At 44.1% G+C, this 18,152-nt stretch overlaps 1 protein-coding gene across 3 annotated transcripts in view; it reads left to right on the top strand.

Annotated features, from left to right (window-relative positions):
* Window positions 1-15,568, top strand: part of CIITA (class II major histocompatibility complex transactivator) — a 62,143-nt gene extending 46,575 nt beyond the window's left edge. For all 3 annotated transcript variants that reach the window (XM_075069273.1, XM_075069274.1, XM_075069275.1), the window contains exons 17-22: window positions 4,286-4,378; window positions 5,063-5,146; window positions 6,772-6,855; window positions 7,929-8,012; window positions 11,082-11,177; window positions 12,712-15,568. In XM_075069273.1, the coding sequence (XP_074925374.1) occupies window positions 4,286-4,378; window positions 5,063-5,146; window positions 6,772-6,855; window positions 7,929-8,012; window positions 11,082-11,157 (421 nt within the window). In that variant the 3' untranslated portion in view covers window positions 11,158-11,177; window positions 12,712-15,568. The remainder of the gene's footprint in view (window positions 1-4,285; window positions 4,379-5,062; window positions 5,147-6,771; window positions 6,856-7,928; window positions 8,013-11,081; window positions 11,178-12,711) is intronic.
* The last annotated feature ends 2,584 nt before the right edge of the window (window positions 15,569-18,152 follow it).

Below are 18,152 nucleotides of genomic sequence, written 5' to 3'. Positions count from 1 at the left end.
AGTATGGACCGAATAAATTTGCCTCTGGGGATCGCTTGGGCATTTATCAGCCATGTTTCTCCGTGGATGGTGCAGGACTGCACACATCTACCACCAGGGAGGAGGAGATGGAGGAGGAGGCTCTTGGCGCTTTCACCTGTTGTTAAGCATCCCATCTCCAGAGCATTCCGTACACATAGGTGACGTAGAAAGTAGTCAAGGATGTAGTGTGCTTCTCCTTTTGTTTAGCCCTGGTGGTGGGGTGGGGAACGCAGACTGGAGAGCTGCCTTGAACGCACTGTGCGGACACATGCTGTTATGGAACTACACGGACTTGGGTTCAGCCAAGAATGAATTAATTTTCTTGGAGCCGCTGTGGACTGTGGGATAGTGGGAGTCCTCCAGTTACCCCTCCCTCCTTCATGAGCGTACCATTTGGAGTCTCTGGCTTCCGTTTAACGCTTGTCACACACGCGCTGTTTGATCTGGAGTTTTAATCTCTTAAACGCTTTGGCATTTCGTGGTCTGTAAACGGAGCTGGATACAAACAGATTTGGTTCCCCATACAGCGATTCAGACTAGTATCTTCCGTCGGTCCTATGCTTGGAGCTCTTTCGATTTCAGACTGCATGCCAGCCGTGTCGATCAGAGCTCCACGCTGGGCAAGCAGGAATGTAATTCAAAAGTCCGCAAGCTTTTTCCTGTTTCACTGCCTTGCTGCATCCTGATGTTCGATTGCTGGTCCAGAGCGGTCAGTGCATTGCCCTCGGAATGCCGCCGGAGGCCAATAACGTCGATTTCCGTCCACACGAACCGTAATCCGAGTTATCACTATCGAATTTAGCGCTACTCCTCTCGTTTGGGAGGAGTTCCGAAATCGATTTAAGGAGGCGGTTAACTCGATATTAATGACGACGTCGTGTGAACGGATACAGCGTTAAATCGGTATATCGGCCATTAAACCGATTTAAAATTGCAGTGTAGACCTGGCCTGAGGTATGGCTTGTTTGGCTAGAGTAGCAGCCTGGACATCAAGGCTTCTCAGTTCTCCTACTGGCACTGCCAAACAGATCCACTGTGTCTTTGGACAGATCCCATAATCTATCTGACCCTCAGTGTTTCTCTCTGCAAAGTGGATATAATCTACCTATCTTGTTGCATGGTTGTGAGGTGCCATTAGTTACCATGCATACACAGGGTGACCATGCTTCCTGATAAAATCGGGACCGTCCCAATATTTAGGTGTTTTGTTTCGCATCCCAACCGATCTTTGGTCAGTATGCAATTTGTCCCGATATTTTGTTCCGCCAACAACACTAAGCCGTTTGTTTTTTTTTGTTGTTTTTTTTCTCCACAGCATTCGGCTTGTGTCACCCCCCACCCCCAAGGGTCCCGATATTATCTCCCTCTCATCCGATCACCTTTGGTTGAAAATGCTATATAAATTGTAAATTAATAGAAATTTGTGTGTATTGAATGATTACCAGAGCCAAATAAATTATTATCAAAGAAACATAGACGCACCGAGTATCGCCACCATTTTTAGCGTATCTGAAAAACAGCAAAATATTATCTTAAAATTTAAAAATAACAGACTACACTGCCTAAGTGACTATATACTGAGTTCCAAACAGAGCCAGGAACCCTTTCATTCTAACTAGAGCAGTGCAGAGGATGAAATTCCATTCAGTGAAGGATTTTGAGATTTCAAAATTTGGCTTTGTTACAAATCATAATGAAAACTAAGAATTTCAAAGTTCTCTGCAAGAAAATGCAGAAAAAAAATATTTTGGGTCAATTGAAACATTTCATTTTGACAAAATCCAGATGTCTAAATTTAGACTTTTGTGCAGTATATTATGTTGTTATATAATTCAATTAAAAGCAAAACTATTTGAAACAGTCATTTTAAAATGAAAAATTGAAAGGTTTCATTCCAAAAATGTTAAAACAGGATATTTTGACATTCTTAGAAAATTTTTTGGTTTTCTTCCAAAACAAAATTCTCAAAAAATCATCCTGATTTCATGAAGTGTTTAGATTGCAAAAGAACTGCATGTTCTGCCCAGCTCTAGTTCTAATCCCAGCTCTGACACTGACTTTCTATGTTGGCTTGAGGAAAATCACTCTGAGCCTGAGCCTGTGAACACTGTTTGTGGGAATGATCATTAATCACACACCGTTCCAATTAAATCAGTGGGGTTGCACCACTGTAGCAAAGAGCGTGGCTGATCACTGCAATGACTATTGGAAATACTGTAGTTCTAGCCATTCGGCAGCGGAAGCAGGACTGGAGCTTCAGGTTGGCAGGGTGTTTTTTGTTTTGTTTTGTGGCCACAGCTAACTTTGCTGTTGAATCACTGCCTTGTAGAGGAGCCCTGACAACACGTCCTCTTGTTTTTCATTGTTGTTACCAAGAGCCTCTTAAACTGCTTTCAGATTGATGGCTGTGATCTCTATAATTTCTTTTAGTTTTAAGCTCTGCTAGCTGGAGGATCATGACTGCTTTAGCACTAAGGGAGCAATTAACATGCTTCGTGGTGAAGCCACTGGTAATGCTTTTCTTTTCCTTTTCTGGAAGAGATGATCTATGTATGGATATATACTGTTAGCTATTTGTTAATTATACTATGACAACGCACTTTTGCCCTGTGTTTTTACCCATTCCTTTATCATGAACAAAAAAATAGCTGTTTATAACTGAACCTTCAATACTTCCCTCTCACACTGAGGTCAAGCCAACTATCTCCAGATATTTAAGTTCCTTTGAACAGGAAACAAAATAGCATAGAGACAAAGGGCAATATTCTACCATAGATTATCACTCTGAACTGTCCACTGCTTTGTATGGGGCATTCCACGAGATGATGGATGGCAACAGAATAGCCCACAGGATCCTGCCTTACTGGCTCAGCTTATTATCCCATTATGACCCAGATCCTACTTTATCAGTGGCCATTCTCTGATGTTTCAGGAAAGGCAAGCACAATTCAAATGGGTTCCTGCTCCATGACTCCCAGTGTGGTCTATAAGATTAGGAGGGGGGTATGGCCTCAAATCCAGACTCCTAAAATTAGGGTGGCCATATTTTCCCAAAGGGAAAATGGGACACCCCATAGGGCCAGCCCAAGGCCCCCATCTCCTCCCTGGATATGGGGCGGTATGAGCCCCCCTGCCACCCACCTGCATGGGGCCAGCCTGAGGCTTCCCTCCACTCATGGGGTCAGTCTGAGCCCTCTCTGAACTTCCCACCCACATGGGGCCAGCCCAAAATCCCCCTCCATCCCCTGGCACGTGGGGCCAGCCTAAGCCTACCCTGCCACCCACCCGCATAGGGCCAGCCCAAGACCCCTCATCCTCTGGCATGTGGGCCCAACCTGAGCCTACCCTGCCACCCACCTGCATGGGGCCAGCCCAAGGCCTCCTTCTCCACCCCTGGTGCATGGGGCCAACCCAATACCCCCTGCCACTTGCCTATGCGGGGCCAGTCAGGCCAGAGCTGCTCTTGAGCTCTCCCTCCTGCATGGGGCTGGCCTAGCATTGCCACACGCCTCCCCCTCTCCGAGTTCCTACACATCCTGCTAGGGGTTGCACTCCACTTTCTTGGCAAACTTTGCATTTGTCCTGTTTGCCAAAAAAAGTCGGGACAGTTGGGACAGGACTTAAAAAAGGGACTGTCCTGGCCAAAATGGGCCATATGGTCCCCCACCTAAAATCCCTTCCACCAGAAGGAAGTGCAGTGAGAAGATGTTCAGTTTTTCTCCTCCCTAATCCAGGAGAGGAAGCAGTGAAGATGATTGTTATAGCATCATTTTTTTTTCTGTACATGTGGGGAGGAAATTCAGTTGGGACACAACTATTTCATAACTGTTTTAACAATGTTCCTATTGTAATGTAAGTGAGGCATTAAGTGCTACTATTTGCATATCAAAGGAAGTGGGTCATGTAGTTCTGTTCCTCTTTAAAATCTTCTTAGGCTCTGAGTTTGGAAAGCAATGCAAGCTGCTTATTAGAAGAGCTCAAATATGCAAGATTGCTCTTACCCAGGGCTTAAATTCTTATAGAGTATATCCCGTAGCATCCTCCTTCCCCCAACATGCTATAAAAACTCCAGAGGGTTTGAAAATATTTACCAGGCCTTCACTCCACACAGCTCCGGCGGAATTTAAGCCCGGCACTTACCTGATTGCCTGGGTCCATTATAAAGAAGCAGCCAATCAAATTTATGAGCAGATATCTTAGATGGTCAATGGACAGGAAATAGTTAAAAGGAAACCTAGTAATGTCTTGCTTTGTGGTCCTGCAGCTTGGATGCTCTGAGTGAAAATGAAATAGGAGATGAAGGAACAAAAAGTCTCTGTGAAGTATTGTCTGAGCTGACATCACTGGAAACGTTGAAGTAAGTTGCAAGGTTAACAGTGCCAACTTCTGGGAGCCAGGAAAGAGAAATAGGCTAATCCTATGGCACTCAGAGTTGGGATTGTCGTTTGAGGCTTCCTAATTTCATTTCAAGGCAAGCAGTTAATTCTTCCCATGTTTGCCTTGTTCATAGTACACCAATTCTTTTACAAGAACTACAGAGAAATATATCAAATGCACAGTAAATATTAAGAGAAATTTCTTAATGTCTGATCCTGCCATTGCTCCAGATGTGAAATACCCATTGAAGGCAGTGGTGACTTTGAGTGTGGATGGATGGCAGGGTCTGACCTAATTAGCAAAATATATATTTTGTTCATTTAGATACATTAGACATTGAAAATCACCAAGAGGAGATTTCAGGTTCTTGTTTTTCAGATAGGGTTAAATCCTCTATCTGATTTATCAGCTTTCAAAAAAAATATTGGTTATGGTCCTCAGAACTGCTCCACATTGACCCAGTATTCTCTGAGATAATCTTGAAGGACAACATCATCTTAAATGATTCTGGGATGGGAAAATGTCAGAGTAGTGGTGGTTATAGGGTTACATTCTCATGTTGCATCTCAGTGTCAAATTTTTAGAGCAACATGGGAAAAAATTACCCAACATTGTGATAACCTGGTTTAATTGAACTATTAACAAGAACATCTTATTATAATAGCTTATCACAGAACAAGATAACAGATTTGGGTGCAGAACAACTAGCTACTGCTCTTCCTTCCTTATCCTCATTAAAGACACTTAGGTGAGAGTTTATATTCTATTCTATTGCTTTGTATAAAGTGTCTCTGTGCCTTAGTTCAGAAGATAATGACTATACTTGGAATGAATAACGCCCACATACTGTAATGAAGTCACTATGGGCTTGGAGCTTCAGGCCTTATTCATATGGTTAGTCCCACTGAAAGCCTTTGAGCAAGGGCTCCAGGATTGAGGCCTCTGTCTTGATAGTTCCTAAACACCAGCAGCACCGGATCTTATTTATTTGGGAGAAGATAAATGTAAAATTTAATCTGATATGGAGATACAAGTCCATAACTTAGCAATATGTACCAAGAGGTACATTGCTTTTAAACCATACACAGAGCTCCTCACTGATCAATAGTTCTCCACATGGAACTGCTGTCCAAGGCCTCAATCCTGTGACAAGCTTTGCAGGGGTCTACTTAGCAGAATAAAGGTCTAGAGAACTAAACTACACCCAACAGGCTGGGACTTGACTCAGGGTATGTGGTTCATCTAGTCCAGTATCCTGCCTGACATGGGCCAGAATTAAATGCTTCAGAGCAGGGGCAGGCAAACTTTTTGGCCTGAGGGTCGCATCGGGTTTTGGAAATTGTATGGAGGGCCGGGTAGGAGAGGGGGTCATAGCCCCTATTGCCCGCCCCGGGACTCCTGCCCCATCCAAACCCCCTGTTTCCTGATGGCCCTCTGGGACCCCTGCCCCATCCACCCCCCGTCATTGTCCCCTGACTGCACCAGGAATCCCTGCCCCAACTGTCCCCCACTACCCCATCCAACCCCTCCTCTCATTCCTGATTCCCCCCCTGGGATCCCTGCCCCCATTCAACCCCACTGTTCCCTGCCCTCTGACCACCCAGACTCCTATCCACACCCGTGCCCCTTGCCCACTCCCCGAACTCCCCTGCCCTCTATTCAACTCCCCCTGCTCCCTGCCCCCTTACCGCGCTGCCTGGAGCACCGGTGGCTGGTGGTGCTGCAGCCACGCTGCCCAGCTGGAGCCAGCCACAGTGTTGCCACCACGCAGCACCGAGCCCTGGGTCAGGCCGGGCTTAGAAGCTCACAGCCCTGCAGCCCAGAGCATTGAGCCAGTGGCGGAGCGAGCTGAGGCTGCGGGGGAGGAGGGACAGCAAGGAAGGAGCTGAGGGCTAGCCTCCATGGCTGGGAGCTCAGGGGCCAGGCAGGAGGGTCGGCCGATCCGCAGGCCATAGTTTGCCCACCTCTGCTTCAGAGGAAGGCACAATAAACCCTACAGTTCGATTATGGAATAATTTGCTTCTAAGGGAAGCTTCTTCCTAACCCTTGTGCCCTGAAGCATAAAGATTTAGCCTCTGCAGGTTTTTGAATCGTATCTAATATAGCCAATGATGTTCTCGTTATCTGTTTAAATGTCTAATCCTATTTTTGATTTATGTTTATAAACTGAATAAGGGGAATATCTGGCTCTCAATAGGACTGTAATTTGATATTTAAAATGTCTTGAAACCATAATCTACAGAATGGTTGCAAATTAATAAGAATTAATCATATCCTAATACGTACCAGCCATGTCTGGAATTCTTTTCTTTAACTTACTAGTGAGCATTTTGTTTTATTTAATGGTGATCCTGCTGTCTGTATTTTCTGCAGTTTGTACAATAACTACATTTGTGATGCTGGAGCGGAAAATATAGCAAAAATACTTCCTGCAATGGCATCTTTGAGGGTGCTACAGTAAGTATCAAATTTTCAGAGAGGATAAAGGGGAAAAAATCTTACTTGGATACTATTAAAATCTGATCTTGCAGATTAATATTTTATTGCTGTTACCATCAGCTGAGGAGTTTCAAATGCTTGGAAACTGGGAATTTGCACCTCTGTGTTTGTGGAAACGGAGAGAAGAGGGGAAGGAGAGAATTGAGGGAGAATAACTGGGGAAAGCTTTGTGGTGGCAGGTTGGGATAGGAAGAGGAAACCCAGGGGACAATGAATAGGACATAAGCTTGGTTACAAGATGGAGCCTAATAAAGCATTAGTATTTATGGTTAAGCCTGAAAGACAATTCTGCTCCCCCTTTCAGAACATACAGTTCTTACCCACTACAAACAGTGATAGCCACAGGATTTTGAGAAGGCCAGTGAGATTCTTAAGGGCACTACAGCTTATCTGATTCATTTGTTTTGTTAAAAAAAAAAAGAGAGAGCAGGAAAGCTATATAGCTTCCCCAGTTTCCTTGGACAGGAGAAATGTGTGTGTGCTGGGTCCAGATGTAGTTACCAACAATTAGAAAGATTTAAGGGACCATTGCAGATATAACTGTATGTCCAGGAGCCACTAAACCACATAGAATCTGAAGGGATCTGAGGTGACTTCATAGCACTTCAGATGCTTTATAATTAACCGTGTAGCATGTCACAATTAATCCTGCCAGTACTAGGCTCCTTTCCTCCTGATTTTAGGAATCTAGTGGGTTGGAGGTGGGGGTGGGACTTTCCAGGCATTACAAGCCAACTTTGGATGGGAGAACAGAGTAGAAGATTGAGTTTGGGATGGAAGAAAAGTGGTAGAAGAAGGTGGAACATTAGGAGGATGGAGAACTTGTGTGGACTGACGGGATGATGGCTCAGGAGATTGACTGTCTTAATCAAGTACCAGATGGCAACCTGGGTTTTTCTTTGAGGACTAATTGTTGTTGTTTGTTTTTTAATTAATCCCCATATCTCCTTTTATCTCAAGGATGATGTTTGATTACTGTGATGGTTAGTGTGTCCTAGACTAACAGCCACCAAATGTGTTTTTTCCTTCAGTGTTCAGTGTAACAAGATAACTGATGCAGGAGCCCAGAAGCTGACTGATAGCCTCAGAAAATGCCCCCACATCAAGAGTGTGGCGTAAGTCTCTGGACTGTGTCGTTGTAGCTTAGATCTATAAACTGGGTTGGGATTTGTTCTGATGCTGGTCAATGGATTCTCCAGATTTGCAACAGGAACCAAAAATATCACTAGTCCAAAAGTAGCAACTGATTTGACAGAAATGTCTGTCACTGCACTCTGTTGGTTCTAACCCCTTCTGTGACAACAAGGACTAGCCTGTGCCATTTACACAGCCTGCATAGAGCTTCCCACCATTCAAGTTTCTCCCAACAATGTACCTGACCTGCTCTGTGGGTTGGGATGGGGGAGATGTGACCCCACCTCCTGCCTAACGGGGCCATTCTGCATTCTAGGGTTCTTCCAGACCAAAGGGACACAAGAAGAGGCAGATGTTCCACAGTCACAGCCTGACCCCAAGTGTCTGTACATGGGAACGTACCTCAAAAGGCCAACAATGAGCATAAGTGCTGTAATCTGAGAGGCTAAATACCATTGTTTGTTTTGACAGCATAGTTCAAGTAAAACATTTTGATAGTGATGATTTCATATGAAGGGTAACAGGCTGTCGAGGGGAAGTGTCTGAGGACAGTAAACCTTTACTCTTCCATTTGGGAACTGCATGCCACTGATGTTGGAAAGTAAAGGTTTACTGTCCTCAGACACTTCCCCTCAACAGCCTGTTACACTTCATATGAAATCATCAGTATTAAAATGTTTTATTTGAACTCTGCTGTCAAGTCAGACAATGGCATTTAGCTTCATTTTCCTTCATGTGGCACTGACTGGATTTACATTTCTATACTCGCTTCCAGAGCTTAAATACCAGACTTAAAAAACATTGCAAACAGCATTTAGTTCACAGGCCCAAGAAAGTCATGCTAATGCCAGTCTGACACAGGCTTCATCTAGGACAGTGGTGGGCAAACTATGGCCTGCAGGCCACATCTGGCCCGTGGAACCCTCCTGCCTGGCCCCTGAGCTCCTGGCCCAGGAGGCTAGCCACCAGCCCCTCCCTTGCTGTCCCCCCTCCCCTGAAGCCTCAACTTGCCCTGCTGCCTGCGCAGTGCTCTGGGTGACGGGCTGCAAGCTTCTGGGGCAGCGCAGCTGCAGGTCCTGGCCTGACCCGATGCTCTGTGCTACACGGTGGTGACAGCATGGCTGGCTCCAGCCAGGCAGTGCGGCTGTAGCGCTGCCAGCAACCGGCATTCCAGGCAGCGTGGTAAGGGGGCATGGACCAGGGGGGTTGGATAGAGGGCAGGGGAATTCTGGGTGGTGGTCGGGGGCAAGGGTGTGGATAGGGGTCGGGGGACCAGGGGGTTGAATAGGGGCATGGGTCCCGGGGGGAGGGTAGTCAGGAATGAGAGGAGGGTCGGCGGGGGGCAGTCAGAGGCAGGGGTTCTGTGGGCAATCAGGGAACAGGGAGAAGGGGTAGTTGGATGGGGCAGAGGTCCCGGGGGGGGCATCAGAAATGAGAGGAGGGGTTGGATGGGGTGGCGGGGGGCAATCGGGTGGGGGTTCCGGGGGCGATCAGGGGACAGGGAACAGGGGCGATTGGATGGGGCAGGAATCCTGGGGGAGGCGGACAGGGGATGGGGACCAGGCCACAACCACCTCCCCTAACCGACCCTCCATACAATTTCCAAAACCTGATGTGGCCCTCAGGCCAAAAAGTGTGCCCACCCCGATCTAGGAGCTGCCAACAAAACAAAGCAATGAAACTTTTTTAAAAAGTCTGATGCTGAAATGCCTAGTCAAAGCCTGCGTTTTAAAAGGCATTGCCAAGGGTTATTGGGCAATGGCATTAACTTACCTGGGCAGCTATGCTGGAGAGCAGCTCTTACATCAGGGATTGTAGCTACATAACTAACTTTAAACTGGCCTTTGCTACAGCACTAACAAATGGACTTACTGGAACTTGAATCTTAAACAAATTTGCCCTTATAATAGCTAGAGAAGGGATATTAACCTGGATCCAAACACTCCTATCTGGGGAAATGCATGTCTGAAACCGAACTTTGTGGCGCAGGTCCATTGCTGATAACAGCATTCAAGCTAAGGTTTGTTCACACTAAAAATACATGCTCTCTGATGTAAGAGCTACAGTATAGGACAACTCTCATGGCAGTTAATTATAAGAGCTGCTAGCCTTGTCACTGCCCTTTTTATGATGGGTTTCTAGTGTCCTCCTCCCTATGTCCTATCTCCGCTCAGGATCCCCACAGTCTCACCAGAACAGGGAGAAATGAACTCTTCTGGATTAGTGCTATTGGATGTAATGTGGATTTATAAAATTCTTTCTTGGGATGAAATCAGTGGGATTCTATAGGAATTGTGCTAAAATCCTATTCAAATATAGAAAGCACTTTCCGCTAAACCATTCAGTAGAATTCTATAGCAGGGATGTAGTTGTCTGGTCAATTCTATAAACAGGACACTCCAAACAAACAATTGAAAAGTTACCTTTTTCAGATGTACTCTAGCCTTTTCCTTTCACCTGCTTCTGTGCTTTTGTGGCACTCTGTATGCTCCTTCTCACTGACTGCGGCCCCCCACCTCTCCCCTAACAATAGGGGGGCTGTTAACTAAGGGACGGAATTAGAGAGTAACCCGGTTGCAGCTTGCCCATTGCATTGTATTCTAGCTGACTTTGCATATGTTAATACTTCACATTACATCCTTTTCTGTGGCATGTGAGGCTGCCAGTTCTGAAAGGCAGACAGATGGACAACCCCTTTCGATCGCTGGCCAGTGCTCTGGGGGAGTGGAGCTGTCAGTTCTGACAAACACTGAGGGTCAGGGTTTTTGGTGGGAACTCAGCACTGCTCCCAAAGGGGTGAAAGTAACTCATTTCATGACCTGAGCCACAGAGGACTCTCTGATTGAATGGTTTTCCCTTCATCTCTTTCTTCAACTGAAAAGAATATAGGTCTGTGGTCCTTAGAATAAAAGGAGAGTGGGACGAAATGTAACAACTTTTTAAATAAAAGAACAATGAAAGGCAGCTGTTGCAAAGAAATAGTGATGGAAGTTTGCAAGTTAAAAATTCTGCTAATCTTTTGTTTTTCTTTTCAATTCACTGTCTCTTAGGATGTGGAATCCTATTATTCCCTATGGTGTTCTGGAGCACCTTCAACAGCTAGATTCTAGAATCAGTTTGCTGTAGAATCAGCTGATCCTGTGAAGGTAGCTGAACTATTTTATTTTTTTAACCCTGTAATCTGGACACTCTGTCTGAGGAGTTGGTTATTAAGAGGCTCATAGGGTTGGGATAGGGACATTGGTGGAGCAGGGTTGCAACAATTAGTGCCCTGAGAGGCAAGAGTCCTTTTTGATGAGGGTGGGAAAAGGCAATGTTTTAAGGGAGTCCTCTTGGTTTTCATGGAGTCCTAGAGATATGGGGAAAGGGATCAGCTTTATTGCCAAGATCCTTGTTCTCCCCAGTGAACCGAAGAGAAGCCCTGCTGTGGGGAAAAAAAACAAAGAACAAATTATAGGAAAGCCCGTAAGTGGCTGGTAGTCACTATGGAACATACAAACTTTGAGAGAAGAGTCTGTCAGCATGTAAAGATTTGAGTTATTTCCTGTTATGCCTTGGAAAAAACTTGTCTGCATTTGAAATCGGCACTCATATGGTTGCCAAATCCCTCCTCCTTGTTGCTGTCTAGTTAGAGATTCTGGAAGATCTTCTGAACCCCATGCAACAGATACACTGTACTGCTGCTCTGATCCACCAGAGGTTTTCACCAAGCCACATGCTCCCAGGATTGCTCCAGAAACACAATGAGCATTCCCAAAATTCTTACACAGGCAAAGTTACCTCTTAGGCAAAGTCATCACTGATTCCTCCCATTTGGTTTGAGGTGAGAATTTCAGGATTAGGTCCACTGTGTAGTTTGTATTCTTTCGAAATGTTGCCTTACAAAGTGGGAGCTTTGCCACTGATTGACAGCCTAAATTTTCCAGTTCTACAAACATGTTTAGAAAAAATGTTCACAGTATTTTCCACTGTTTTCCTTTCGTGCTTGGATAAAAAGCAAAACATCTGGAGTGGGAATGCACAGTGGTTTGGAAAGTGAGCGGGGGAGTGATTTGACAAGAGACAACTTGATCATATCTAGTCAGTCCCTTTTTCCCTTCTCAATCCAGTTTGTGGCTGGGAGACAATGTGGATTCAGGCTGTAAATCTTAATCCTAGGTGGTTTCTATGAAAGTATCCAGTGGGCATCTCTGATATTGTATGAAATAGTAGTAGCACAGTTAACACTTTACTCAACATCACGCTGCAGGAAGCATATATGCTCTTAGCCAAGCATGGGATAGTCAGCATCTTCCACTGATCCTCCTGAGTTCCCAAACCTGCTCAGAGCACAAAAGCTTTACGCATTCTGGTCATTGAATGGCCCTCTTTGTTCTCCACTGCGTGCTATTATTAGACACTGTGTCTTTTAGTTTTTCCAGAGACTGTAAATCAAGACTCTGAAGTGTAAGCAGTTTGCAGACTCTGAATCCACAGTTTGTTTGCCCAGTTTCCTGGCAATAAATTTGCAGGCCATTTTAGAACCTGATTCTGATCTCGCATACACTGGATTAAATCAGAATTACAACCCTACTGATGTCAGTGTCACTAACACCAGTTACTTTTGATTTCATGGAGATGAGCATTGGTGATGAAGCTGAAGGGCACAGAACTAATATTGTGCTTTCATCATTTTCACAGGTAATATTAAGAAGAGGTGAAATTATTACTGAATTTTCCCATCTTGTTTGCTGCTTTATGAATGAGGAAAAAATGTAGCAACTACACTGGTTTTCCTGAGAGCTACTGAATGGAAAGTTACATTGGAGCTTCTGAGGACAGTTGAAAACAGCAGAAGTCCACATGCTTATACTGTAGTTAAGCAGGTCCATTCAAATGCTATTCAAATGGACTGATTCTGCTCCCCTTGAACAAGCCATTAAGAGTTATGTAGGATGAAGCTTCACAGGTGTAAAGAAGACCACGCTACAGAGGTCACCATTAAAAATAATCAGAGGTTGCTTCCATAATATAAAACTGTATAATAGCCACCACACTTCCCACACAGTCTGATGGAATTAAGTCTATGGGAACAGTGGCCTATAGCTGTGGATAAGGTGAGTCTTTTTTGTGATGCCTACTGTATCTGAAACTGCTGCTGGCACGGTGAGATTGAACAATCAAAGTCCAGTGTTGGAGTTTTCACATGCAAATCTCCATTGTAAGCACTAGGGTTTAGAACATTTAGCAAGATTGCTCAGCCTAAAGATGGGAGCATACTGATATAGGGGCATGAAAATCCCAGCATATTTACCCAATCGTATGAATTTACAGGTGGCACTTTGTCAGCATTTTTGTCAAATGTTACACTAATCACATCTGCAGTGATAATGTTGCTTTCTTATGGTGTTTCACCCAAATCTGTTATTCACTTATTGCTGATATAGAGCCCTTTAAATAAGATGACAAAGGAAAAAATTACCAGGAAAGGCGAAATTAAAGGTAGAAAATGCGAATGATTTTTAACAAAAGAGCTTCACAGAAATCCACAGACATTTAAAAGGGTTCAATCTGCTGCACAGAAATCCTGAAAAATGACTGTGGAAATACGCAATCAGATTTTTAACTGGTCTTAAATGAGATCTGAAAACTGACATATCTGAATGAATGGAAAGTTTGTTTGAACTGACTGTGGGGAAGTCATAGAAAAACCTGAGGGTCCAAATCATTAACAAAAAATACATGTCAAATTGCACACAATGCTTCTGTGAAGCAAAAGATTTGAAATTGAAAGTTTTGATTTTGAAAATGAATATGTATTCTCTCTCCTATTCATGTTCAGGAACTGGATTCAGGGTTCTGCGATCTCTCACTTACCTTTCCCAACAAGATAGTTGAAACAGACTGTTCAACAATCACAACTTAAACATGAAATCACAACTTCACATTTTTTCATAGACCACATTTACAGAGTCTCAAAGATCAAGGCATGCTAGACAAGCCAATTTCAGTATATCAGCACATTTAGCTGCTAGTCTCTGTATATAATGATCCAAATTCTGATCCTACTGAATTGAGTGGCGAGATGTTGATTTCCCGTTTATTTCAGATTGCCCATATGATATTGGAGGAGTTTTATGGTTTTCTAGAGACAAGTGTCAGGACAAGCATAATGATTTCCTGTGCAAAGGACTGGGAATGGGAAAAATGAGATTAAATGGGAGAAGCTGGAGATGACTTTATATACTCCAAAAATTGTAAGGCTAGATTCTTGCACCTCATTCTGGTATTGCAAAGTAGCTCAAAGCTAGCTCAACCAGCTGCTGAAAACTAGCTCAATCAGCTACTTGAAAAATTTCCCTTGGTAAGAGGAAACCCAGAATGGCATAGAGACTCCACCATCTCCCTTAGATATAGGGACCAAAGTGCAGCTGCATTCCAGCTATTCCTGGCTGCTGGAACAGCCCCTGGAGGTCAAAGGTAGCCAGGTGTAGGCTACTCTAATTTAATCTGATGACCAGTCCTTTGCAGACCCCAAATTCTAGGACAGGTCCCAGTGGCTGTACATAGTTACTCATCTGTGCTAATGTTTCTCATTGGAATAGCTTTCCCATACTATCACACATTGGTTGGCTAATTCCAGCCATGTGCAAAACACTTGAGGCAATGCATCTTCCTGTTGAACTTGAAAGGTTAGTGAGACGGTCATCTGCTCAGGAGCAACCACAGAAACCTGGTCTCTGCTGACTTCTGAAACACACTCATATGTTCTCATTCCTTTGTCTAAAGGCAACCTACCTTGAGATGAGCCTTCAAGTTCTTTCCAACAACTTATGCCTTTCTGCTGACATTTCTCTGTTTCCAGAATCTCTTCACAGGGGACAAAGAAAGGACCAAATAAAGAAAAGGGGCAATGGAGGATTGAACCAGCTTTAAAAAGGGGATGGAGGGTGGGAGAAGACCAGCTGAATGGAGGTAATGGTGAGGGGGGGACAGGGATGGGGGCAGATGGAATCCAGGTGATCATGTTTGTAGTTGGAAAAGGAGCCATTTTCCTCATTTTGTGCCAGGCTTTTTAACACCTGACAGGACAGGGGAAAAACTCTCTGAAAAAAACAACAACCTATCCCTGCTGCTCTTCCCCATTTCATCTTCATGAATGGTTTTATAGTCTTGGGCCAACTCCTGCATGTAAAATTCCCACCAATATCCACAGACATTCTGCAGTGCACATTGGTGGCAACCCTATAAATTGTCTTTTCTTAACAAAGTTGTGGCACGGGACAATGGATACTATTTTAGGGCAATATTTTGCAACCCCTCCTCACAGCAAGTTATGGAAAGATCTTACTAAACAGTCAGTGAGATAACTAAATGTTATGGAGCTTTTACACTGGATTGTATAAAACGTTTCTTAGCTGCACTGGTATGTTCTTTTAATGAGTCTGAGTCATGTAAAGATAATGTGTAGTTTGTATAAACTCAGATGCAATTTCTTTGTGTATTTTGTTTGTAAACTTTTTTAAATTTAATAAAATTGCACATTCTTTTTACAGTAGCAATTTCATTTGCAAAATAGTTTTGATGTTCTGTTTAAAAGTTACTCAATTCTCTGTTGGTTCCCAGTTGCAATGTCAGGCTCAGGACTTCCATCGCCTCAGCCAATGGAAAGCTGAGCAATGCCTGAAGTCCTTTAAAGATCTGGGCCTAAATCCGCTTAGGGAACAATCATGAACTGACAAAAGGATGGACAAGATAAGCTAATAGATATTCCCCTTGCTTTACTATCAATGAAACACTGACCCAGAGACTGCATCTTAAAGTGGTGTCAGGATTATCTGCCAAGAATGAGGTCAAGATCTACAGCCCCCTCTTTGGTGTTCCATGAAAATACACTTCTTAGATTTATTGCCAGAGGGCTTTTAGTGACTGCCAGAACCTCTTTGTGGTAAGTAGGAGGTACATATGCAGCAGATACATCATTCTCAAACCTGAACAAAGACTGAACTGATTCAATACTTCCTGTGTTTAGACTGCTATCGAATGGACATTTGAGCAGGAGCTCAGCAATTCTAAAATTTGGCCCCCTTTATATCAGTGCCTACATACGGAGTAGCTGCCTAAATCGAGGTCTCCACCGTTGGAACATTTTGGCCAAAGTGATTTGCCTGAGATCTGATAAGTCGGGGACTGTCTAGCAAAGAACACCGCTCTCAGCACTCAGCCACCCCGGTATGATCATGTTGGCCATCCCCAGCAAGGACCCACGCCTGTGAAGTGCTGAGTAGCTTGTCTGACTTACTCTGCCTCTTGCAGGAGCAGTCACTAGCCTTGAAAGCTTAGTTCATGGCACAGAAGATTGGGGACTGGGAGTGACCTATTGCTTCACTTTGCTGGAGAGTTCAAATATGTGATGGAAGTGCAAGCGTGCCCAGGGCAGCGGAAAAACAGCCTTTGACAAGCATGCTGATTGGTTCGTGGGGAATTGTAGTATCAGCCTACGTTGTCCTGACTGGCTTTGAAAGGCTGAGACGGGCGCAAAGTAAATGCACACTTGGCTGTCTGCTGAGGAAAGAAATATTATCACTTCTAGTAGCAATAGCATATAGGAAGTCTGAAAAAATACGTCAATTCTGTTGTGGCAGCAATGCTCTTGCAGTACATCAACCTGGCTTAGGGGCTGATTTTGCTGTCCACAGAGTTTTATTTTGGGCAAATGAAACTGTTCAGCTTTCAGCTCTAATTAGAATAAAAGGGTTTGTTTGCATGGCCCGGCAGTTTGCACTACAGGGGTGTGAACTGCAGCATGCACTAGCTAGTTCACATTAAGATGGTCCTGTTGGAAAGGGAACTATGTTAACTTTAGTAAGGCATTTGATACGGTCTCGCATGATATCCTTATCAATAAACTAGGCAAATACAATTTAGATGGGGCTACTATAAGGTGGGTGCATAACTGGCTGGATAACCGTACTCAGAGAGTAGTTATTAATGGCTCCCAATCCCCATGCTGGAAAGGGTAAACAAGTGGTTCTGCGGGTCTGTTTTGGGACCGGCTTGTTTCATATCTTCATCAACACGACTTAGATGTTGCATAGAAGTACGCTTATTAAGTTGCAGATGATACAAACTGGGAGGATTGCCACTGCTTTGGAGGACAGGGTCAAAATTAAAATGATTGGACAATGAGAAATGGTCTGAGGTAACCGATGAAGTTCAATCAAGACAAATGCAAGTGCTCACTTAGACGGAACAATCAGGTTTCACACATACAGAATGGGAAGAGACTGTAGGAGAGTATGCAGAAGAGATCAGGGGTCATAGTGGACCACAAGCTAACTATGAGTCCAACAGTGTGATACTGGTTGCAAAAAAAAGCAAATGTGATTCTGGATGCATTAACAGTGTGTTTGTAAGAAACAGGAGAAGTCATCTTGCCGCTCTAACTCTGCGCTGTTAGGCCATCACTGGAGTATTGTTCCAGTCTGCTTCGGCACCACATTTCAAGAAAGATGTGAGAAATTGAGTGGGTCCAGGAGGAGCAAACAGAATGATTAAAGGTCTTGAGAACATGACCTATGACAGGAGGCTGAAAGAGGATGTTTGTTTAGTTTGGACAAGAGAAGACTGAAGAGGGGACATATAGCAGTTTTCAGGGTATCTAAAAGGGTTCTCAGGAGGCAGAAAACTTTGTTCACTTAGCCTCTTAATGATAGAAAAGAAGCAATGGGCTTAAACTGGCAGCCAAGGGAGATTTAGGTTGGAGCATTAGGAAAATTCCTAACCAGGTAGTAAACACTGGAATAAATTGCCTAGGGAAGTTGTGGAATCTCCATCTCTGGCAATATTTAAGAGTAGGTTAGATAAATATCTATCAGGGATGGTCTAGACAGTATTTGGTCCTGCCATGAGGGCAGAGGATGGGACTCAATGATCTCTCGAGGTCCCTTCCGGTCCTAGCGTCTATGAATCTACGAACTAGGTACCTTGTAGTTCGCACTAGCAGGATTTTGCATGGGGCAGTTATGGTGCAACAGTTTAGTGTGAGCTGCAACTCCATGCCTCTGTAGTCCACACTGCAGGGTCATGTAGACAAGCCCTAAATTAACCCAACCGATGTACCTTTTAGTTAGCACAAGCAG

Source organism: Chelonoidis abingdonii, chromosome 9, assembly GCF_003597395.2.
Source record: "Chelonoidis abingdonii isolate Lonesome George chromosome 9, CheloAbing_2.0, whole genome shotgun sequence".
Taxonomy (NCBI): domain Eukaryota; kingdom Metazoa; phylum Chordata; order Testudines; family Testudinidae; genus Chelonoidis; species Chelonoidis abingdonii.
This window is presented reverse-complemented; position numbering and strand designations above follow the sequence as displayed.